General features: G+C 35.4%; 1 protein-coding gene across 36 annotated transcripts in view; it reads left to right on the forward strand.

Moving 5' to 3' along the window:
• GPHN (gephyrin) overlaps nucleotides 1–25,563 on the forward strand; it is a 620,367-nt gene that overhangs the window by 561,900 nt on the left and 32,904 nt on the right. For all 36 annotated transcript variants that reach the window (XM_026008409.2, XM_026008412.2, XM_072761754.1 and 33 more), the window contains 2 exons: nucleotides 4,475–4,596; nucleotides 22,739–22,826. In XM_026008409.2, coding sequence (XP_025864194.1) covers nucleotides 4,475–4,596; nucleotides 22,739–22,826 — 210 coding nt within the window. The remainder of the gene's footprint in view (nucleotides 1–4,474; nucleotides 4,597–22,738; nucleotides 22,827–25,563) is intronic.

A 25,563-nucleotide genomic window follows, 5' to 3' on the forward strand; every position in this document is an offset into this window, starting at 1 on the left:
GACTAAGCATCTCAAACCCATTTCAAAAGATAAAAAAGGACAGTCGTTATAACTAATCTTAGGACCTTTCGTAATTCAATCAAGACCATAGGAATGGGGCACCTGGGTGGCTCAGTGATTGAGCATCTGCCTTTGGCTCAGGTCATGATCCAGGCATCCTGGGATTGAGTCCCACATCAGGCTCCCCACAGGGAGCCTGCTTCTCCCTCTGCCTATGTCTCTGCCTCTCTCTGTGCGTCTCCCATGAATAAATAAATAAAATCTTTTTAAAAAGTAGGATTAAATCTCTGAAGAATAGAAACGAAGAAGGATGTTTCTTAAAATAAGGTAAGTGATTTCTCTTTTAGAAAGGAGAGAGAGAACCTAGTAAGGGTTGAACAAAACAATTTTAAATTTTTTACATTTTTATTTAAGCTTCATTTTGAAGCTTGGCATAACAATAAAAATACTAATCATTGAATATACATAATTGTATTCCCCTTTGTTCTCAACGTGCTTTTAAGTAGATAAATGTGGTCATGTCTTATGTACTCCAAAATGATCACTGGAATTCTAGATTGTTCTTGATGAATTTATGCTTTTTATTTCTTTATTTATTTTTAAGTAGGCTCCACACCCAGTGTGGAGCCCAGCACAGGGCTCACTGACGTTCGTGATTGTGAGATCAAGACATCCAAGAGCAAGAGTCAGACACTGAACTGACTGAGCCACCAAAGCACCTTGAATTTATGCTTTTAGAAAGATAAATGCAAGAAAAATAAAACAAGCCAGAGTTATGCCAAGAGGTGGCACAAGTTTATTATTAGATGAACCCAGGAATTCATTAGCTAAAATCAGTCAAATGGGAAAATACTGCTTATATGTTATGTTTAAAGTCCTTAGCACTAAGGTTGAATCCCTAATAGCTAACCCTAAAAATTAGCAGGAATGGGTAGAGATCTCTTCCAAAGCCAATTTCTCACACATAAAGAAAAATTCTTACACACAACAATGTAGCCAAAAAAGCTACATCTTTTTGCTGACAAATAAAATGATTAGCATCAAATGAATGTTTTAGCACCTTCACAAGGAAAACAATTGAAACAAATTTGATCAGATAACCAAATAGTCATTGGAACCTTATTCTTACAAAAAACAAAATAAATATCAGCTAGTTTTGGGAGCTCAACAAAAAAAGAATTAGACCTTAAGTAAGCGCTGGATTTACAGGCAAAGAATCTACAGAGCAAAGAGGCTTAAGAGGCCTTCATGAAGTGTAATGTAACCAACATGAGAATACTGTTAGCAAGAGGTCTTGCCTAAGTTTTGGTGGGACCCCATGACTATGAAAAGTCTTAATACAATGACCACCAGGGAAACCTATTGATCATGCAAAGCAGTATATATTAAAGTTTCTGAGCAAGGGAGAGCATCACTGTGGCACATTCCCAGTAGTGTCCCAAAAGGAAGAAATTACAGAAGGATAGTTACAGGATTCTGAGAACTGAGGTTGGTCATGAGAACTGGGAGTGATTTTAAAGTAGCAGTTAATAAGTAAGGTCTAGGCAGAGACTAATCAGATTTACAAAATAGATGAGTTGCTGAAACACTCTTATCTTTGGAGCACATGAGTCCATGTGGAGTTATCATGGTCTCAATTTGTCCATGGCCTTGGAGCATATAAGTCTAAACAAGTTTGTATTAAGGCAAAATTTTTTTAAAGATTTTATTTATTTATTCGCGAGAGACACAAAGAGAGAGAAGGGCAGAGACACAGGCAGAGGGAGAAGCTGGCTCCATGCAGGGAGCCCGACGTGGGACTTGATCTGGGGTCTCCAGGATCAGGCCCTGGGTTGAAGGCAGCGCTAAACCACTGAGCCACGCAGGCTGCCCTGTATTAAGGCAATTTGACTTTAAGATAGTTGTTTGAGTTACATGTCATGATTTCATAGTTTATCTATTATGCAAGTAGTAGTTTTGCAAATTGATGTTTCTGTTTTATTTCTCAGAAGGAAAGAGTTTGTAGGTGTGATAGCCAATTATAAGGATTTGCAAACATTGAGACATGCTGAATGTCTGAAATGGAGGAGAGGCTGTGGTAAGATAGTGATTGAAAACATAGGGTCAAGGAAGAGATACATTAGGATGTTCTTAAGGATTGTGATCTTTGGGAAGATAGTGGACTAGAAAGGGAAATTAAAAGAATCAAAAGTTAAATTTGTGAAAGCTGGAAAGACAGTGGCACCATTGATAAGAACAGAAACAAGAAATTGAAATTTAATACATGATACACAGGAAAGTAACAAGGTATGGAGATAATGAGTTATGTGTTATTTTACTTTGTATTTTTCTTTCTTTTGTATTTTAACTGTGACAAGTTTCAGGCATCATTTCAAAGATGACCAGAAGTATATGATACCAGAAAATACAATTAAGTTTTAAAAGGAAATATTGTGAATCTATCCTATATTCGGACTTATACTCTCATTCAATTGTTTATTTGCTTTGAAAATATTTAAAATGCATTGTAAATCCCACACCTTCATTTAACCAGATATTATTTAGTTATGTCAGTTTTACAGATAAATAACCAGTTGTCCAATGATCTGTTCTGTTAATTCTAGAACTGTTTGCAGCAAAATAACAGAAAGGAACTTGTGAATGGCAAAGAAAACACCTTAGTAACAGGGACTGTTATTTAGTTGGTGGTACCCTTTTGTGAAAAAAAATTATATAACCACACAGTTTTCTTTCTGAAGCAACTTGTCTAATTAATGGAGTTCAAGAGCTGTAAGCCTTGGCCTTTATAAAATTATAATGACTTCAATAACTGTGTGTTAATTAATATCAGAAAATTAATCTATGTTACCACTGCAATAGCAATTTTCTAAGCTCTGCCAGTGACTAAGGATGAAAGTGAGTTGCAATGTCACATGGCATCTGATTAAGTTAAATTAATGCAGTATTTGAAAGGAAGACTCTCAGTGACACTGATTAAGATTATTTTAAGGGGACAGTTGGTTGCAAAGCTACTACTTTTCCAATGTAAAGCCAAAGGGCCTGCCACTCATTGGTATCACCAATGAATCGGAAGGAAGATTGAAGGGGCTAGCAGTTATTGTTTGGGAGAACTGAGATATGAAGCCTTGGGTATTAGTCATATTAACAGTCTAAGTATTTGAAAGGTGCAGGCTTGCCTTCAACCTCCTAAGATAATTTTCCAGATTTCCTCACTTCCAATATGTGCTTTTTTTTTTTCATTTTATATTTCTGAAATCAAAGTCCATCTTGAAATTGATGTATAAATTAAAGTTGTATGTTGGTGTGTCTGCATGTGTTAAGGACCCCTACCTCTTAAGTATTTTATAATCTAATCTAAATCTGCATTCACACCATAGACTATAATTCCATCTATTATAGCATCTAGGAGTAAAATATGAGAGCAATTGGTAAAACAAGTGCTTTTTAGGAAGAGAATCATATTTATTATATATTTACCCATATTAACTAAATGTTCGTTACCTCAGTCAATCCTAACAACTACTTTTCTGTTGGAGGGGAATGGGTGACAGGCACTGAGGTGGACACTTGACGGGATGAGCACTGGGTGTTTTTCTGTATGTTGGTAAATTGAACACCAATAAAAATTAATTAAAAAAAAAAAACAACTACTTTTCAAGGTAGTTACTATTACTATATGTTATAAATGAGAACATTAGGGGTAATGTGTTTGGGTAACTTGAATTTGAATCTTGTCTGAATACCAAGCTGTTCCTACTATATACCACACTGCCTCACTGGAACATCCTAACATAGAATAAGCTTCTAATAATTTTTTTCATAGACACATAATGATAGATATTAAATCTCTAAAGAGTGACTCAATTCAGAGTCATGGAATAATTGTGCATATATCTAGTTAAGTATTACTTGTTTAAATTTGCTAATAAAGAGACAAGACGCCTGTCTCCCTCTTCTTCAAATAAGTTTGACTTCTTTGGTACTGTTGATCTCACTTCAGAAAAGAGATAAAAAAGCTTGAGACAAAATATAAACAATCCTTCTCTTCATACTTGAGAATATCATGTCACATAATCTCTACCTCAGATATTCTCACTGAAAGACAAACTGGAAAATATTATTGGAAGGGAAAAAGGAAGTTATTTTATTTAATTTACCGTGGTGAACAACCACTGGGAAGGCCAATCTACAGAGCATTACTGTCAAATTGTATCCAAAGCAGGTATGATATTTGGCTGTTTAGTCACCATTTAAATTTCTGCATGCTTTTTAATTCTGGAAGAACATTTTTTTCAATCTCCTGTACCCTCAATATTTATTCAGAGATCTCTTGGGCATGTATCTTTTATGTTCCAGATATTGTTGTAGGTGTTAGATAAGGTAAACTCTGCTTACTAGATCTATTTCTTTTCCATTAACCATAGTCAATATTATCCTAAGAGAATAATTTTTGGTGGTTTTTTTGGCTTTGTAGCTGCTAAATCCTGAAGATGACCTCTTACCAGGAAAGATTCGAGACAGCAATCGTTCAACCCTCTTAGCAACAATTCAGGAACATGGTTACCCCACAATCAACTTGGGAATTGTGGGAGACAAGTAAGTATTGGATTTTATTTGGAAGTTGTTATTGTACACAGTTGAATTTTGGGAGTACTAACTAGGTAGAACTGTTGCTAAAGAGACAAAAAATTAATACCATAATTTTCACTCATCTCATTCTCCAGAAGCCAAAGAATTAATGAACACGTCTATGTCCTTTTGGGATAGATACTGTCTATTACAATAGGGGAAATATTTTTGCTCTCCTATGAATATGTTAAGTTTACAAGGATCTTTTTTGTTTGCATTGGCTTTATTCTAATGGAATTAATGGTGATGGTATTATTCCTGTTTACACTCACTTATCTCAAGAAAGGCAGGAAAGATATGAATAAGAAGATAAAGAATGTTAAAATTAACACTAATTGCTCCTTTGCAATTTAAGTACAATTGTTTCCTAAGACTTTTATATTGATTTTTTGGTATCTTATGTAACCCAAGTTACTCTAGGCTTCACCCACTTATAAGTACAAAGGGAGGCACATTGCCTAGAATTGCCCATATCTAAGAGCATGTTACTCTATTTTCTAAATTAATTCAGCCCTCTGCTAAATTCCCCCAAGGATTTCTGTGAACTTCCAGCAGGGTTTTTACATGTGATCAAAAGCAAGTCTGCTCTTTCTGAACATCCCACTACCATGTGGCACTACTCAGCCCTCTCTCACCAGGATTTCCAGTTCACAAGAGGCATGCCTGCTTTTAGTAATCCTCAAAGGTCAGCCTGGTGGAGACAGAGCTAGGAGACAAATCTGAGTGAAGCATGATGTATTCTGCTGCCCATAATTGCCCCTTTCCTTTATCACTTTGTATCACTTTGTAACCAAGTAAAGCTCAGTCTGTCTGAATCCTTCTTCCCCAGAGCAAGGTAGGAATTTTCCAGCAAATGTGCTTTTGAAGAGGCTCTGCCTTACTTACCATTTCACAAGATCTGCTCTGACACCTATACCCCAGCTTAAGCTCAACCTAGACACAACAGAATGCAAACCTTGGACACAGCATCCTACCAATAACATGAAAAGGAGTAGCTTTTATGTTCTTTCACTTTTTAAAGTTCTCTTTCCTCCTGTTTTTTTTTTTTTTCTTTCTCGAGGATATTGAAATAGAGGCTATTTAGACATATTTTCAAGTGTCATTACTTTTTAAATCTTCACCATTTGTATTTACTTGGATGCTTAGTTCTAGAGAAGGTCATAGCTAAGTAGTCAGCCAACTTAGAACCCATGCTGGTGAAGACAGTGTCACAGGTTACTTAGTATCACCCTGACCCAGGTTCCCTAGCCCTTAGAAGGGAATAGAAAAAAACCCACTGGGAAAAAAATAACCACGGTGGAGTGGTTATTTGAATTTGGGCCTGACCAATAACCTGTCCTTTCATATAAACCTAAAAGTTATCCTGATGTAGATACACCTTTAAAGAGGACAAAAATTAACTTCCCAAAAGAGATAAAAGGAACCCAAGAGTTCCAAAAGCACAGAGCAGGTCCTGAAATTCTAGAGGACAACTCACCAGATCGTTTAGGATTTGTTTCCCATCCACAACTGTCTCTGGCCCTGCCTTCAAGTGCATTAATGAACTCTAAGAAATATTATAAGGTAAAAGAAGCTTGTTTGTGTGGGGGTTTTTTGTTTTTTGTTTTCATCTTTTGCCTTAAACTGTTCTGGACTATAATTCTGTCCACTCCTCCAATTTTTGTACTTTGTATTTAAAAAAATGCTTACTTGATATACTCTATATGCTATCAGTACACCATTGAAAGCCTCATGTTGATATGCTAATAATTTTAGTTGTCTGGGGCCCAAACTGTTGATTTATGAGAGACATTTACTAATAATTAATATCGATATTACATATAACTCCAAAATGTACTTTGAAAACAGCATATAAAGAACAATAAAATAATAAGCAAGATATAGGTAATTGTGAGAATATGCAAATCTCTAGTGTATATCCTTTTCTCCGATGGAAATATCTTTCATAAAACTGAACAATTTTTAAAAATACAACAATGCAAATCTAGACTCTCTCAGTCTTAGAGTGCTATATTGAAGAGGCCTGAGTAAATGGTTTAGAATGCAGAGGTGGAATGTGGGTGGAAAGATTTTATAACTGTTCTAATGGAAATCTATGCTGGGAGTTTAGCAAAGAGAACAAGGTACATTTAATCTCAGCCTGTTGATACTCTGTGAAGGTTGCCTCCCTCTTCATTCTTCTCATTCCTATGTAGCCTTTTGCTAATGAAAGCAAATGTTATACAGAAGCCTCTCTGTGAAGCTTTCCAGGGAAACAAGAGGGTCATGGGAGAAACTACACTTTGTGTAAAGCAGGAAGAGAAATAGCTCAAGAATGTCAGCAAGCTCAGAACCCCTGCTCAGCTATGACAGATAAAAGTAGGAAGTAAGAGCTCTATTCTTATATTTAAAAAAAGGCTGGTGTCAAGTTTTCAGTTCTATGATTCTACTTCTCCACTCTTATTCTTATCACCAACCATAACTTTAATAATAAATGTTAAAATTGAAGATTAAGACTCTATAACTTACTTGGATTAAAGTGAGCTAAATTTTGCCTTTGCTTATTGTACATTTTATTTAAAACTAGAGTATAGTGAAGATTATAGATAGGGTGCTTCAAATACCTGAGAATTAACAACTGTATTTTAAAAGTATTCATGTAGGGGATCCCTGGGTGGCGCAGCGGTTTAGCGCCTGCCTTTGGCCCAGGGCGCGATCCTGGAGACCCGGGATCGAATCCCACGTCTGGCTCCCGGCGCATGGAGCCTGCTTCTCCCTCTGCCTATGTCTCTGCCTCTCTCTCTCTTTCTCTCTGTGACTATCATAAATAAATAAATAAATAATTAAAAAAAAATAAAAATAAAAGTATTCATGTATAAATATTTTATGTACATTAAAATATATTTCATAAGACATAGTTTCTCACAACATGTGGAACACAATACTGTTGGGGTTCCTGGTAGTTTTTTTTAAAAAAGACAGATTTTGAAACTCAGAGATATTAAATAACTTGCCTAGCATTATACAAGTTAGTGGCAGAGGTGAAATGGAATTAACTCTTGAAATTAACAATCTACAATTCTTTGCTATCATTATGAAGACAAGATAATAACTATAAATATGTCAGAAGAGAATCATCACTATGTGCTAGAGTGATTAGGTTTAGTGGCTAGGTACAATGTTAGCTAAAACATGAAGAATGAATAGAATTTGTATAGTTAGAAAAAGAAAGTGTGTTAATTGAGTAGGAAATGAGGAATGAACAAAAAATAGAGGAATAAAATGGAGTAGAGAAGTAGAAATAAACAGCTACTTGGGTCAGGCCAGACTGATTAGAGCAGGAGGTTCAGGAAGAAGGATGATAGAGGTCAATTTGGTAGAAATTTAAGGCCAGATTTTGAAAGGCTTTGTAATCCAAGCAGACCCAACTCACTTAATTTTAAACTTTTTTTAAAAGCAGAATTGACATAACCAGTATTTAGAAAGATAATTTAAACAAGGTATGTCACATGGGCTAAAGTTGAAGATGGACTAGAAATAAGAAAAATATAATTTGTTTATTAATTGTTTAGTTGGGAAGTATGTGTTATGTACCTATGAGAATCACCTGAAGATCTTATTTAAAATGCTGAGTCTGATTTAACAAAAGTGAGGTGGGCCAAGATTTTGCATTTCTAACAAACTCCCAAGGATACCAAGCTGCTAGTCCATAGATCACAGAAAATAGTAAGGATTTTGTCAATTTAATCATTCATCTACTATGGATTTTAACACGAAGGCTATTGAAGATACAAAGCAGAAGCAGACATTAGGTCATGCCTTTGCAATTATATGTGCTAAAATGTACCAGAAATTATAGACTAGTAATAAAAATGTTTTGGAAAGTTCCAGAGATTAAACTCACATGTGGGAGTAGAGTTTTTTAAAAAGAGATTAAGTCAAATACATTGTAAAGGCTATTACACAGAACAGAAGAGTTGATTTCTCTTCATCTGGATCACAAAACCTCATCAACACAAATAAACACAAATAAAATACCTACAAAATCCACTATTTGGTCTCTCTACTACAATTTTACATCCCTCTCTAGCAATACATGATTTCCATTTCTTCATGCTCCATTTGTAGTCTATCCTTTCTTGGTTTTTGTACTCTTCTTCCTGTGCTCCTTCCCTAAATTTGGGGTCCCCATGGCTCACTCTTGGCTTTCTGTCCTTCTAATTCCTTATGCTAATGACTCCCAAATCTTATCTCTGTTTTGAGCTCATGCCTAGATCAACCTCCTTACTAAGTGCATTTTCTTTTAAGTTCAATAGATGCTGCAAACTCAACTTGTCCAAAACTAAGTTCACCATGTCCCATCTCTCTCACTGCCCCTCCCCACTACCTCCCTGTTCCGTTTCCTTTCATTCTTTTGTCTCAGTGACTGCCACAAGCCAGTCACCCAAGCCGGAAGAAACCTGAACAAGAGTCATCACAGCCCCTCTCTTTCACTCACCCTATACTTGAGTCATATAGACTTTCCCTCCTTAGTGTTTCTTCTCTACATTCCCATATCTTCATTCCTACCATCCTGGTTTATTTCACGGTTCCATTTATTTTTGCGTAGACATATGACACTAGTATCTTAACTGGTCTCCATGCTGCAAGTCTTATTCCCCTCTAACTCACCCTCTATTCCGCTACCTTTCTAAAGTGCATATTCTGTACCTGTGGGAGAATTGAGATTATATTATATATGGATAATCAGACTCTAATAATTCAACAAAGTTTTACAAGGGATTATGCTCTGTCAGGCATTGTACCAGTCTTTGATACTACAGAGATTAAAAAGACAGTTATTAGTTATTAGGCATTGTACCAGTCTTTGATACTACAGAGATTAAAAAGACAGTTATGAGTACTAGGAAAGTTTTCAATTCTGATCCACTCCTTCTCTGTCCTCCCTAGCCAATCTCTAGTCTCCTTACTGCAAACATGTCAGTCTTTACTGACCCATTACATTACATTACCCATTACATATGTATATATATACACATATATATGTATTACATATTATCCATTACATATATAGATATATATTACATATTATCCTATATATATTAACCAATATATGTATTACATATTTATTATATTTGTAATATATACACATATATACATATATTACATACATACATATTACCCATTACATATGTGTGTGTGTGTGTGTGTGTGTGTGTGTGTGTGTGTATCACTAAGTACATTCTTTCATGTATGTATCCTATTTAAGTCTCTTGAAATACAGAGCTGGCTATCCCCATTTTGGAGATAATAATACTGAAGCTTAAAAAAATCAACCCATTCAAAGTCATACAGCTAGTAATAGGCAGAGTAAGTTCAACCCAGAGTAAGTTCAACCCAGAGTAAGAACAGGCCTGTCTTAACTTCAAGGTCCCTTCTTTTGCTCTACCATCCTATTACCCTTTTAACTGGAGTTATCATCCACATTTCATTAATATTAAGGTTAAACTAAATAGTCTGCCTCCATTTATAATAAATAAAACCCCTTAGTAAATAGTAGCTATGAACATTTCAAAAGCTAGAGAGGAAAATTTAGTTTAAATTGTGAATTACAGGGATCCCTGGGTGGCACAGCGGTTTGGCGCCTGCCTTTGACCCAGGGCGCGATCCTGGAGATCCGGGATCGAATCCCACGTCAGGCTCCCGGTGCATGGAGCCTGCTTCTCCCCCTGCCTATGTCTCTGCCTCTCTCTCTCTCTCTCTCTCTCTCTCTCTGTATGACTATCATAAATAAAATTAAATTAAAAAAAATTGTGAATTACATATTGACTCTGTAATTAGCTATAAGGACTTGAATGACAAAATCCAAATCTTTAGGTGATACATAGATTTTAGACATGGGAAAAATGGCAGGAGGATTTATTATGGTCTTCCTTTTATAATCTTTTCCTTTACCTTTCTTCCCACAGCTGCTGGGGCTGCTTTTGCAGCATTTATTACTTTTGGGTAATTAGTTATACCAAGTTCACCATATCTTCAACAGGAGTGGGAGGATGAAGGAGAGAGGAAAAGATGGGAAGAGAGCATGCACACAATGTGAATATATGACAATTTGGTAGTCAGGCCTATATTACTCAACTTACGAATGACTTAGATTCACAAATGGTCACCCCTATTATTACCTTTTCCTACTCACCATATAAAGCTCCTCTGTCACTACCTTAAGAGAAGGGAAGGGGAAAAAAGCATTTTGAGAAGTGAAAGGGTGAAAGGCATGGAAGAACGAGAACAGTTTAGTGGTACAATTAATCTCCTTGTTCCCCAACCCTAAAGATTCAGCCTATTGAGGAGACATGTTTTATTAAGCCCAGATAACCCATACACTAGCTAAATTTGTTCTATTCACTTTGCTATATTTTCCAATAATCTAATATTTAAAGATCCAACTGTGTTAAAGAGCATTTTACCTGAGAAAGAGTTGTTTGCATATTAATGTACATGAGTTTAAACCAGACATCCAACATCTGGGTAAATCCACTGTCCTGAATGAACAGAAGCAAATCACTTAGAACTTGAAGTTCTTTGGCAGAGGGCAAACTCTTAACTAAGCATGACTACATCAGATTCTTAGCATAGCAAGATACTGGGGGTCTAGCAAGAAGTACATTTGACAGCAGGAAAAGACTAAAGAAAGGTAGGTAGGAAGATTTCATAAGAAAATGCTTTACAGCAGTCTTTCTTCAGTCTTCCATCTTGCTTCCATAATTTAGGCTAGTACTAAGAGTAATTCAGCAGTATACTAATAACATTATGAGCTAAATTAAGGTTGGTTTGTTTACCCTCGAATCATACCCACCATCTATAGTACTTATAGATGTTTATTTAGAAATTTGTTCTAAGTTCCATACAACCAATTTTATGTAGAGACTCTGGGAACATAACCTGTGAGTTACAAATCATCTGTGCAAAAAAGACTTACCTGAAGTTGTCAGCTTTGTACTGACTACGTGGTATCTTTTAATACTGTTTGCAGAGTAATTCATGGTAAGACTTTGAAAGATTTTAGATTGGAGAAAACATAATCATCTTCTATTCCTGGCCCAGTTCTGTTATGCACTTGGGCCATTGTTCTAAATGTTCTAGTGTACATTTTTAATTTAACTTTTTAATCTTAGAACAAATGAATGTTTAACGAAGAAAATTTAGAGAATATACGTTCACCAAAAAAAGCAAAGAAAGGAAATTAATACCTAATCCCATTACCCAGTATTACTCTTCTTGCATTCTTCAATTCTCTGTGTGTACAGTTCATATGTGTGGGAGTATATGAAAACAGAGGAATTATAGTCTTATTTTAACTTTTCTTTTTCACTCAGTATATCATAAATATCTGTCTATATTATTACATAGTCCTCTGCAATATCATTTAAATGCCTATATATTATTCTCAGTATAAAGTTTAATGTTATTTATTTATACGGTCCTTTGTTGTCAGATATTAGGTTGTACCTAACCTTTCTTAATTATACAATGAACACCTGTATAACTAAATCTTGGCATATACCCATAATTATTTGAAGTATCTTTAAATTTTTATTTTATCCATTTTATGACCATTTGTTGAGTGTCTGACATATACAAAGCTATGTTGATAGCAGAGGTGAAGTGGTAAATAAAATAACTGCTGTCCTCAACTGTTGGTAGGCATGTAAAACAATTTTTCAAACAAGTCGTATCCTCAGCAATTAGAACAGTGAGTGTCAGCACATGGTAGCTATTTAGTAAATGTCAGGGGGTAACAGAAAAAGAGAGAGAACTGAGTCTGACCTGAATATGAAACTGGTCAAATCTGGAGATTTCTAATTGGCACAAATTGGTGTGAGTTTATAGGGATACACTCCTTCTAAGCACCATCCTATTTCCACCTTGAATATGGAATAGTAGATGCCCTAGTATTCCTTTCTCCATGGCTGGTTAAATAACCTGTAAGTCTCCTTTTGTCTTCCTAGGCAGCATGAGCTACTACTGTTTCCGTAATATGGGGAAGAGTCTATAGTAAATGAGGAAGTTTGGGTAGGTAAATGAGTAGAGTATACTCTAAGTTCCAGCCAAGATAATCATGGCCAGACTTGGTTAAAATAGTCATGATTTGAGCACATAGCTTCTTCTCTATTTTTCTCTTTTTTTTTTCTTTGCCCTTTCCTCTCTTTCCTGATAAAATTTCTTAGAGAAATTGCTATTTTTGTTATTTAAACAGGGAGGAAAAAGGATTTGTTTCTATTAAGTCAAGGTTGTTTTCTTTCCTACCAGCCCATAAGCTCAATGAAGGCTAGGATGTTGAAGGTGTATTTTGGTAACCTTTTATGCATGGTACTTAATAGGGATATATCTCCTAGATTAGATAGCCTTACCATTTTTTTCTATACCACCCTCTTTCCATGGAACCTAGAAAATAGACAACTGTCCAGAAGAATCTTATAGGGTCCCTTCACAGTGAGTCCAAAAACCTTAGCCATAGGGACAGACCAGAAAGTATGGCACTAACAACAGAATTGCATTAGTGACTGAGACACATCCCCAAAAGGGCACAACATAAAGCTTTATGGCTGAGATAATTCGTTTTATATTTCTGAAGAAAAACATAAAATGGTAGAGGGAGTAGCATTCCAAATGGATTTATGAAGCCTCTAATTTAAAAAGTTGGGGAGCTGCTCCCTCAGGCTTAAATAGATAATGTTATATATTTACCTCTTAAGTATAATAGGCAGTAATCATGATCCAAACACACAGAATCCACTTAGGGAAGATTTCTTAAAGTTCCGCATTAATTGAATTTATATCATGTCTAAAACTGATTTTAACTATCGAGCTGTTTATATTTTTACATCAGTTTTAAAACAGCTTGGTAATTTTGCTTCCAACTGCTGACTTAGACCTTCTAGCCTTGCAAGGCCTGAAGGGCTGAGAAATTCCCATAATTATGGAAAGAGTTCCCCCTTCTGGAAAATTGCCATCACAGAGCCTGCCCCACTCAAATCATACTGGGCTTGCTTGGCTGTGTCACAGATTGGTGTTTTGGATTTGAATTGCCTACTTCTGTTGCTGCCAATTTGTGAAGCTGCCTTTTCACATTAAAGCATGAAACAGAAAGGGAGTAAGCACTGAGATAGCAAACTGAATTCTATAAGACCGGCGCATTTAAAAGGGGTTTATCAAGGTAGACTTCACAGTCTAGTGATTATTCGGGCAAAGCCCAGTGTTTTACATGTTCCAGTATGTGCACTGAACATATCCTAACATCTTAGTATTTACCTAATGTTCTAAAAGCAGAAATTTCTAACTGTCAGGGATCTAAATTTAGATCCAAATTTAATTAGTTCTTGTCATCTTTATAAACTGCCTTTCTTCTCTTATGAAATAAATACTTTTCTGCTCAAAATGTAAAGTTTTAATTTTTGAGTCAACTAATAGATTTATTTTCTGATAGATTTCTAAATAGATTTATTTATTAAGAGAAATCTCTCGTTTTCTATTGGCCAAGCAAAAATATTCTACTTCCCAAATGTGTTTGACAAGAGATTCTTCCCACTCTCAGGAACAGACTTTCTTGGTGGCTATTACACTTGCCTTTCTCACCCTTAAGAGTTATTACAGTTAATGTTACTCATTCTTCTTAAAATGACCTCTAGGTATTACTGTACTTTTAGAAATTGTTTTCCTACTTAGAAAGTAATCTCCTCCAGAAAGCCTTTCGTGATTTTCCCATGCCAATTCTGATCATTCTGCCCCACTCAACATTTATACATTTTACTTTTATATATATTTTCATTTTAATTAATGTATTTGAATTCAACCAGTATATTAATTTCATTGCTTATTTCATTCATTTTCCTATATTTTTGTCATATATTTTCTGCACTAGCTTATAAACTTAAAGACAGGGACCATGCTTTCCTCTGTCTTTCCATGACTTTATAGTGCCTGAACACCCAGTGGAACCAAAGGACTATGTGATGACTTAAATGTAGTATGGAGTTTAATTCAGTACATGAAATAGATGCCCAGAAAACACGTGTAGTTGAGGAATGTATCCTTGACCTCTGATGAAATTAGTATATGACTGGTGTATGTCCAGAACTGGGGTTTTTGTTGTTTGTTGTTGTTGTTGTTGTTCTCTTGGTATGATCAACTGGCATTATTCCTTAATCTCCAAATCCTAGAATTTTTCTCACTTTCCCACTGTCATCTTCACTCATCTTAAAATGATACAGCTCACAGTTGGTGTAACAGATGAAACAGGAAACTAATTAGCAGCTGTTGTCCATCTGTGTGTTTATATTAAATATTTTAAAATAAAACTGCATTTGCATTCTGAATGCTGTGTCTGAAATCCATAAAATCTAAACTTGGGTAAAGGCTCTGTCTTGGTTTTGAATTTTATCGTAGACCTCCTGATAAAGGGAAAAAAATTATGTCAGAGTCAAGATTATAATTTAAGGCCAACACAAACTTTAAAAAACAAAAAAGTCTGAACTGAAGGTGGGCTCCCAAAGCCCTCTGAAATCTGAAAAGATGTTATAGTCAAAAGATATCATACCTTCTAGAATTATTCTACTTTCATGAAAATTGAAGTATATAAAGTATTGAGAAAGCTTTTCATGAATACTTCTCTTGAATTCTCTGAGATTTATTTTGAGATATGCTTTACCTTGCTCTTTTATCTACTTTCTGTTGAGTTTAGGCTTCTTTGATGTTCAATTAAATTACAGTTAAGTTAGAATTCCAGGGAGAGTATAGTTATTATTATTGGTAGCCATTTCCCAAGCTGAAAGTGAATGTCATAGCTTTGGGAGGAAAAGTGCCTGTTTTTGGTTTGGTTTGGTTTGGTTTGATTAGGTTTTGGTTTTTTTACTCAAGTCAAATAGTCAAATATTCCTAATGTTCAGAAAGTGAGAGAAAGAAAAGTCTGATCTGCAAGATGAGTATTATATTTCAGTGCTGTAGTCAGTTTCTCCCTCTCTGCTTCAGTCTATATGTGAAAAGAAAATAACATTAATTTCAGTTATTTCCATAGGATTGCAGTATCTTAAAATTGAAAGGAACTTCTGATGTTAGCTAAATCCAGTCTTTCACACAGTGGAGGAATTAGAGAAATTTCTAACAGCTAGCCATCAGGTTTTTGTTTGATGCTTTTAGTGAGAAAGATCTTATTTGCATTGTGAGGCAGCTCATTCTATTGTTGAATGGCTGTTGTGGTGAGGATGATTTTGCATTACACTGAGCCAAAGTCTTTATCCCTGTTTCTTCCATCCATTAGCCCTAATTCTGCCCTCTGGACCAATACCAAGTAAATTTACTCCCTCTTCTATGTGACAACCTTTCAAAGAAAGTACTATTTATGATTATATAAATGCTAAGTAGTATCTTCTCTTCCATCTGCAGACAATATTATTATATTACATTATAGTTGTAATAGTGGTACACTCTCTATTCCCAAAGCTACTGTAGATTGAGTTGAGGCCAGGGTTAATTCAGTTTATTTATTGAGTGCCTACGATGTGCAGGGATTTGGCAGGGCAATCAAGAAGCCTAGATAAAATGATACCTTGTCTTCTGAGAGAGCCATACATTATATCAAATTTACAAATTTGCCTTTTATCACAATTTGTTGCCTCTCTTTATCCTTTTTAGTTCTTTTAACTTAAATTCCACTTTGACATTAATATTCCAGTCCTGATTTTTTGCTTATTTACACTTGGCTGGTGTCTTTTTGCCCTATCAGTGTTTTTCAGTCTTTCATTTTTTAGTGTATCCTTTGTGAATGACATTCAAATGAAATTTGAGCTTTAAAAAAAAAAAGCCTCAATTTTGCACCAACCTTAAATTACTATAACACTGATCCTGATATAAAGTTTATTTTGCTGTACCATGAAGTTTGCTATAAATTATTCCCTTAATGTTTTTCTTCCATCTTATTTTTGCAATGTATTCAATTTTGTTATTTCCTCCTTGTCCTTTTTCCTGTTGTTGGTTTGATCCAGGTACTATTTGTTTCCTTTTGCCCCCTTACTATTTTGGAAGGTGTGCTATGCTTTATCATTCTCCTTATACTTTCCTTCTAATTTCATATATTCATAATCAAATATACACTTCTCCACTATTCTTTCCACCATTATATTTTTTAAAAGATGTTAACTATATCCCTCCTCCAAGGCATTCCTATTTCCTCTATGTGTCCCTATACCAGTGAACTTTCACTTTCTCCATCTCCTCCAATCCCTAAGCTTCTAGATATTGCTGAGAAAATGCTTTGAATTCTAAACTACTATTAAGTTCTCTTTTACAGTGTGCTTCTACAACTTTGGGGAAATCCATTTTTAGTACATACATTGTAATTTCCCAGTTTATCTGATCATTGTTCATTTAGATTTAGCTGTATAGTTTTATACATGTGTTTGTAAATGTATTTCAAAAGTGCTTCCTTTCCTTTCCATCTTCCCCTATCTCCAGCAGATTCCCTGAGGGGCACAGAGCCAGACTAGGGGCTCAATTTCATGACTCTGAGATCATGACCTGAGCCAAAATAGAGTCGGATGTTTAATTGACTGAAGTATCCAGGTGCCCCCATTCCTTTGAGATATTTCTACCACTTAGTCTTTCAGGCCATTAATTGGGTTTGTATTAGGCACTATATTCACCTTCATCTGCTAAATTTTTAAACTTGAAAATCATGTTTTTCATAGAACATCCTTTTAACGTTATAAGCCTGTCTCCATTAGTGCTTTAACTGTTTGTTGTTATTGTTGCTGAAATTATTTCCCCCAGCAGTTTCAGTCGAAGCTATCTTAAATTGTGCTTCTTCTTCTACCCTCCACCTGCTAGCTTCTTAGATTGCTGGTATTTTCCTTTGCCTGCTGAGAGTTCTATTTATTCTCAGCCCTCAGGAAGCTGCTAGGGTACTGTGGCCCTGATGTTAACATAGTTGTAGTGGAAAAAAGGACCACAAATGGTAAAAGGCACAGAAGTCACAACTCATGAACTGGAACACACCAGCAGCAAGCTGCCAGTGTTCCATTAAAATACAAAAAAGAAAGAAAGAGAGAGAGAAAGGAAGGAAAGAATGATACCTTTGTGCTTAAAGTGGATTCCACTCACTTCAAGTGGTTCAAATCAGTGAATGTTAGAGCTAGAAAGAACATTTGTCCAAATGTTCTTATTATACAGATAAGGATAATGAGCCCCCAAAAAGTGATGTTTGCTTTTCAGAGTCATCTCAGTTAGCAGTAGAGACAAAACGGGTTCTAGACTTTGTGACATTCAGGGCTTCAAGTAATAGTTCTATTTTCTGTCACCTAGTCCTTAAATTTTTAACATTTTGTACTAAATCAGCTCTCTTGTAAAATGGTTTTATATAATATTGGTACTCTAAGAGAATGATGTGTAGGTACTTAATAATTTAAATGAAAAGGGATAAAAGTGCTAGTAAATTAAGACTAATGCTAGTATTCAGTTATCTTTAAAGAAATGGTTAATCATTCAAATCTAATTAAAACTGCAATTGTTAATGAAGGAAGAATTATCTCTTTAAGATGTGCTGCTCTTTGAGAAAAGGGAAGCTACTGGCATCTTAATCCAGCATCCCCTCAGTGGTAATGGTGAGAAGATAGTTCAAACTTGAAAAGTACAAAATGTCAAGTTTTTATGATTCCTATTTAGCAGCCACCAAAAAGATTTATATATTTAGATAAAAAATGATAAACAGCTTTTATCTGAAAGCATCCTGTGTATAACAAAGTATCTTTCACTATGTGAATATTACAGTAGTTTCAAAGAATAGTAAAGTGAACAGGAGGTAACCTTGAACCTTTCACTAACTCTGTGAACCTCAGTGCCCTTTCTTGCCCTGCCTACCCCATAGAGTTGTGAAAACATACCTGTGAAAATGTATTGTTCTTTTAAAATGTGCGTATTATTGTCATTACTTTTATTTCTTAAATATCTAATGATCTAATATATACAAAGTAATGTAAAAAGATATGTAATATACATAAGGTCATATATAATAAAAGATCAGATCATAATGTTTTAGTTTTACTCTCCCATCTTTGAGAAGATTAGTATACCATGTTCTATTTAACAAAACTGAGAAAATCATGAATTCTGTAATATCCACAATTATAATCCTTGCTATCTATTCCTTTATCATTATTCAGAGTAATTGCTTTGTTTTATAAAGCAAACTTGTTTTATTTCTTTAAAGTAAACAAAGGAGGGGAGAGGGAATATGAAGTAAATATGGGGAAATATTAGTGTTCATCAAATCTGAAAGATGTATACATGGCTGTTATACTATTCTGTTATGTTGGAAATATTTTTGTCATTTGAAATATAATATGAATCATAAAAAAGCAAATTTATGACTTGTAAATAAGCCCTAAAGTTATGTTTAATCAAAATCTTATTTAGTTTCCATCTGAATATAGGTTTCAGAATCACATTTGTTTCATTCCCCAGAATTATACTAACATGTCCACACATACACTTTCCTAGTCAACATAAATAGATTCTCACTTTTTGCCTTAACATCCTCTATTTGATATTTTTGCACAAGGGCCCATTCTCATGAGACTTTTCCTTATATGACATGTCATACTCCTGAAAAAACTAGACAATCAGGCTGATTAGTCAGTTGGATGGAATAAACACTTAATGAGAATCAGAGGCTCTGGTTCTAGCTCTGCCACTTATTGCTCTACCTCACCTTTAAAACACAACTTTGGGGATGCCTGGGTCACTCAGCTGGTTAAGCATCTGACTCTTGATCTCAGCTCAGGTCTTGATCTCCAGTTGCTGGGCATGGAGCCCATTTAAAAAATAAATAAAATATTCCTTTACTCTAACATCTTTTTTCTATAAAACAAGCATATTACCTGTTCAATCTACCTCACAGACTTATTGTGAAGCAGTATAGTTATAGTATGCAATATAAATGAAGTTATAGATCCTTTCACTGTTGTCATACATTTGTACCTGACCCTCTACTAAGCCATGATTTCTAACTAGATCCCAGAGACCAGAAATATGCAACAGAAAGTAAAGTCAAGGAGAGAGGCAGAAGGAGATAGAGAAGGACCAAAGAATGCACCCAGCTGTGATACCCAACACAACACAATACCCCCAAAAAAGCCTTTCCAACTTTGAGAGTCAGTGATTTTGTGAATACACCAGACACAGAGTAAAAGCAACATTGAAAATATTATTTGAATACTAAAAGGCATAAAATCCCTTTTGGTTTATTTCTGTAAGTTATAAAAGTTCATATGGAGAGCTGATGTCTCTGCAGTTTTATAAAATAGGGAAAAAACATCTTCCAAGATAATGTAGAAACAATGAATAGGAAAAAGTATCACATTAGTATCACCTAAATGTATGTTTATTTGCATCATCAGCTGGCGTCTCCCAGGACCTTTATCCACCTACAAAGATTAATAACATGAAGATGTGTATGTCACTACTGCTATGTCACTTTACCATAATCCTCTAGAGTTGACATGATATGAGTTACATATTGTGAAATTGGTGAAATTAGCTAATGTCTGTTTGTACTAATACAAAATTATATTTTGTTAATAATATTCACTGTCCATTCACCCAAACTACGTTCCACATTATCCTACGTTTGTATTTTTCCATTTATTCCATTGGCCAGCTATTTGGCTCAGCCTGATTAATAATAATATCCAGCAAGGCAAGAGGCCCTGAGCTCTCAACATGCAGTGATTATGCATATCTTATAGTATTTCAACACAACGGAATAAGTTGCTATCTTTTTCACTAATGCAAAATGAAAAAGATTAATGAAGAATCTATACAAAATACTTAATTCAAAATACTTTAAAAACACCCATTACTGAATATAATTCTTCTAAAATGTTTGCTCAACCAGTTTAACTTTGAAAGGGATTTTTTAAGTTGTTTTGTTTTGTTTTATGTTTTACACATAGATCCTATCTTTATTAAATACCTGGGTTCCTTTTTAGCTGCATAAGCAATTAAGTGGATGATTTTAAAGAGTTCCTACGTTTGTAGTTTGAAGCCCATGTGAGCCAGTTTTCAGACTTCTACGTGTGGGTCTTCTTGGGAGCTTGCTCCTCAGAGCCAAACAACCCCCGGTATACTTACAGACAGGCCAGTGCTTGAAAAGGAGAATTTTATCCAGATCCAGTGAGATAACCAACTAGTAAATGAAACTATTAGTCTGGAACCAGGTTTAGCTTGCTATTGAGCCATTTGGACTTTCACATACAGTTCTGAATGTATCTAAGGCCCAATCTATGATTTTCTTCTGTGTTACTCATGAATATTCTCCTAAATAAAAACTACTAAGCATGTTAAAGATGAAGTTTGCCAAGTTGTTAAGTATGTTTATATAAGCTTCTGTACAGCAGTAATAACAACTAACCTTTCTTTAAAACTTAATTTGTGCTATATACTATTCCACAAACTGTTTTATATGTATTATGTCACTTAATGCTCAGAACAACCCTATATTATCTCTACTCTATTGATGGAAAGCTTAGGCAAAGAGAAGTTAAGCAACTTGTCCAGGGTTCTACATCTAGCAAATAGTAGCACCAGGATTTAACTTCAGGTAGTCTGACTTCAGAATTTGTACTCTCGATCTCTGTACTATGTCATCTCCCAACTAGCTTATCTCTTCTAGAGCCTTACAGAGCCAAAGGTAGCCTTTCACATGAATCTCAAGGTCCTCTCCTTACCTCTGTCATCCCTGGTTAAAAAGGGAAATGATGTCCTAGTTACAGATCTTTTCTCCTCCACCCACTTTCCCTTCTCCTCTCTCCCTCCCTCCCCCATTAAATAGTGCATTAAGATAAAGGGACATGAAAAAACTTCACCAGTAAGAGTGATTTGGGGGAATGTATGCTATCTCATTGAGATAGCCTTTGATTTCAAGTTACAAAAAAACATTGAGGCTAGCTTAAGCAAAGGAAGGGTTTATGGGAAGATATAGGGTTATCTCATGGAACCCAAGAGCCAAATAGTCCTCTAGAGGGACTAAACACAAGAACTAGAAAAACAGAAGCTAGGATTACTCCCTTTTTAGATGTACATGTTAGAAGTCCATGGAGGAGAACCACAACCACCCCTCCCCACACATAGGAAGTTCTCAGAAAACAAGGGTGTAGGCTAGATAGGTATTCCTTAAAAGGCTCCCTTTCTGTCATCTGAAGGGGAGTGCAAGTGCAGTGTACATTACCAGTACCTTTGTACGAAATTCAAATAGTAACTACAAAGTCCTTTTTAGCTAACCTTTGCCTTCTATCCCCCTATAAGCCCTTATGCCTGACACATTGGTTTTTTTCCTCAATTCATCAATCTCAAGTTATGCCTTTGTAACCCTTCTAACATCCACAAGATTGACTCTTGATTTTGCTCCATCTCTTCTTCCCGGCCTTTGACCTGTGCAATCAAAGGGCCTATAAACTGGTCTTTTCAGTTCATTATCAGGAATCTGACTAATTTCAATCCCTAATATTCATCCTATCCTTTCAGCCTCTCTCTTCACTCTAGACACTGAAGCTACATCACAGGCTGATCCTCTTGTTTACAAGGCTTTTTCTCAGTCTTTCCCCCTGAAAAAGTCTTGCCTATTTCTCAAGGCCTAACTTAAGTCCTATTCCCTATACCTATAAAGAGTCTTACATGACCTGTCCCAACACCTAGGGTCACCAACCATCTCCATTTGCCTGGGATTCCCTAGGACATGTGACTTTTAATACTAAATTTGGGATTATCCAAGGCAAAGTGGGCTGGTTAGACACCTACCAGCACCTCAATGTCTTCCCTCATTATGCTGCCTTGTTAGAACGGAAAGCCCCATGAAAATACCAGTAGCCACTACTTCCATATTTATAAGGTTCTTTCTCTGCAATAACAGTTATGCTTCCATTGGGCAGGACCTTTTTTGATTCTCACTTCATACAGAATATAGTGCTATACCCCATGTTAATGCCTACTCAGTGAATAAAATGGTCTAGTTTTAAGTTGGCATTTAAATATCTAAAAATTTTTTCTAGTGGATAATTAATTTGTCTTTATTTTTTTCCAGCCCAGATGACTTACTCAATGCCCTGAATGAGGGTATCAGTCGTGCTGATGTCATCATCACATCAGGGGGTGTATCCATGGGGGAAAAGGTATGAAAAAATGGGGCTCATGAAAATTTATCCACAGTAATGTCTTTGATTAACTGTAGTCTGGTAGATATCTGTTATCTATAACCAGACCTGCACAAATCTGAAAATCCGTAGGGCTTCAGATATTTCTGGGCATTCTAAAAGGGATGCAGTGTGAGTAGATCAGAGGGCTGACCTCAGGAATAGCTTAGAGAATCCTGCAACTTGCAAAATGATTTTCATGTTCCCTTGAAGACTTCTGCTTCTTTGCTTACTCTACGAAAACATTAGGGTATCCTTTATACATGATATTTACCCAAGATCCTGTCCTCCCCCACCACATATTCTGAACCTAATAAAGAACCCTTAGCCCCTTACAGGGAAGAAAGACAGGATTAGGCATTTCATTGCCCTTTTTGACAAATAATAATGATCATAATCATAATAATGATGACAATATAACACAAACATATATATAAGTGTATAAAGGATTTTGTAAGACTAAATATATTTGCATAAAGTTTATGCTTAGTCCTTTAAAAATCACAATTTCAGTGTCTCAGTATCATTAAGTTTGTATCTTAATGAAATGTGTTGGTTCATGATGATTATTGGGTACATTGAATAATATTATAAGAGCAAAATATACTTTACTACAATAACCAACCTGATGTTTTAGTTCAAAAATATTTCAGAACATAAAATATTTTCCAGCCTTTATTTTTTTATTATTTTTTAAATTTTTATTTATTTATGATAGTCACACACACACAGAGAGAGAGGCAGAGACACAGGCAGAGGGAGAAGCAGGCTCCATGCACTGGGAGCCCGATGTGGGATTTGATCCCGGGTCTCCAGGATCGCGCCCTGGGCCAAAGGCAGGCGCCAAACCGCTGCGCCACCCAGGGATCCCATTTTTCCAGCCTTTAATCCCTTTCCATTTCTTCTTTTTTTCATATTAATGACTGAAAAGTTACAAAAATATTGTCATAATAGCAGTTTTTACCAAAATTCAGATTTTTCCAAGAGCATCTTATACACATATATGATTATTCTTGATCTCTGCCCTATATAGCTATTAAACTGCCTAAATTTATAACCTATTTGGCAGAATTTAGTAGTATGAACAGCGAATGCCTACCTTTCATTCACAACTAGGTTTAGAGTGTTAAAAATAACCCTTCAGCGGGCAAAAACCATAGAAGAAAAATAGAGAATCTCAGTCCAAAATGTCCATTTCATATTACATCCAGGAGTGAAGGTGTTGAAGTGTGGGTAGTATTCTCCTTATAGCCGACAGATTGCTAGGCTAGTCTTCCCTCAAAGTCTCATAGAAGTCCTTAGCCCTATGTAGAGCAAATTGCTGCAGACGTCTTCTGAGATCACAAAGCCCAGAGCTGAGATCTGCTTTATAGTAGAGCTACGAGAAGTCATTTTCAGCCTGTCTGTTTTCATTACCATTAAACTGCCTGTGGTGCTCTGAATAACACAAGAGCAAACCCTGAAGTTAAGAATACTTAAATGTTAAATTTGTTGCTTCCAGGGAGTATTTCATGTATAATTTATCTTAGTTGCTAATGAGCTTAATTATGGGACAATACCTGAAAGTTATCTCTTCCAATACTTCTGAAAAGGCAACAAGCTTCTAACATACATAGGTTTGGCAATTGTGGCTCAACTATGGTAAAGATAGAATACTTCTCAATGTTAGACTTCTTTATTACTGCACTAATGGCCCTTCTATAGTTGTCTCCCTCAAAATCTTTTCCTATCTCCACCTCCCTCTGCCACAAAGTGTTTATTTTTTATAAAACACCGACAGTTTCAAGTAAACAAGCAAAAATTTTTGCTCTGAAAACTAAATAATTATATGCATTACTATAAATTTTCTACAACCTACAGAATTGTAAAATACCTCAAAGACAATGAAAGGTGCAGATAACTGAGAAGGATACTAGATTGGACAGCCAGTGATTTCTTTTTTTTTTTTTTTTTTTTTTTTTTTTGCCTACTTGAAAGTCTCTTAATTTTTCCTGACAGTGTCCCCCTTCTACCTCATATGATCAAAATAATCAAAGAGATCATTACTGATCACAAAAAAAGGCTGTTCTCATAGGCTTCCCCTGATTATTTAACAGCAAAAGTGTCAATTAACTACAAAGGCCTCCATCAGTTTGTTTTACAAATCTAGAGCCATAAAGCAATAGAATATTAAAATTAATCAACAATATTCCAAATAAATACAATAAAATATTCTTATTATTTCATTCAGTTTTATGTCATTCTTGTTCTGCTAGATCCTGGGTTAACAGTCCACTTTCATGAAGCCATCTGCTTCTATTCTAAAGGGCTCTAGGATTCCTGGCAGAGTCTACTGGTACTACATAAAAGTTATCTAAGCTATGTCACCTCAGGTGCCTGTACCCAAGAGACTATTCTTTGAAATATCAATAGTTCAGAGTACTTATGATAGTCCTTTTCCCTAGTATTCTGAATCTTTGTGGCAGGCACAAACTATTTACTGTAGCTTTTAGGAGAGCCCTCAAGCAACCATTAGAGTAAAACAGAAACTTTACAAAGATGACAGATACTTAATGGCTGTACTTAATTCATACTGTAACCAATAATATCAGAAGAGAAGATAAGTAAAATTCTCTATTCAGATACAATATATAACTATATCATAAAAGTTTTGATGTGTTTCCCCTGAGGATGCAAACATATTATGGACAGCAAAGGCATTGTCAAATCTCCAAAC

This window comes from Vulpes vulpes, chromosome 6 (genome assembly GCF_048418805.1).
Source record: "Vulpes vulpes isolate BD-2025 chromosome 6, VulVul3, whole genome shotgun sequence".
Lineage (NCBI taxonomy): Eukaryota > Metazoa > Chordata > Mammalia > Carnivora > Canidae > Vulpes > Vulpes vulpes.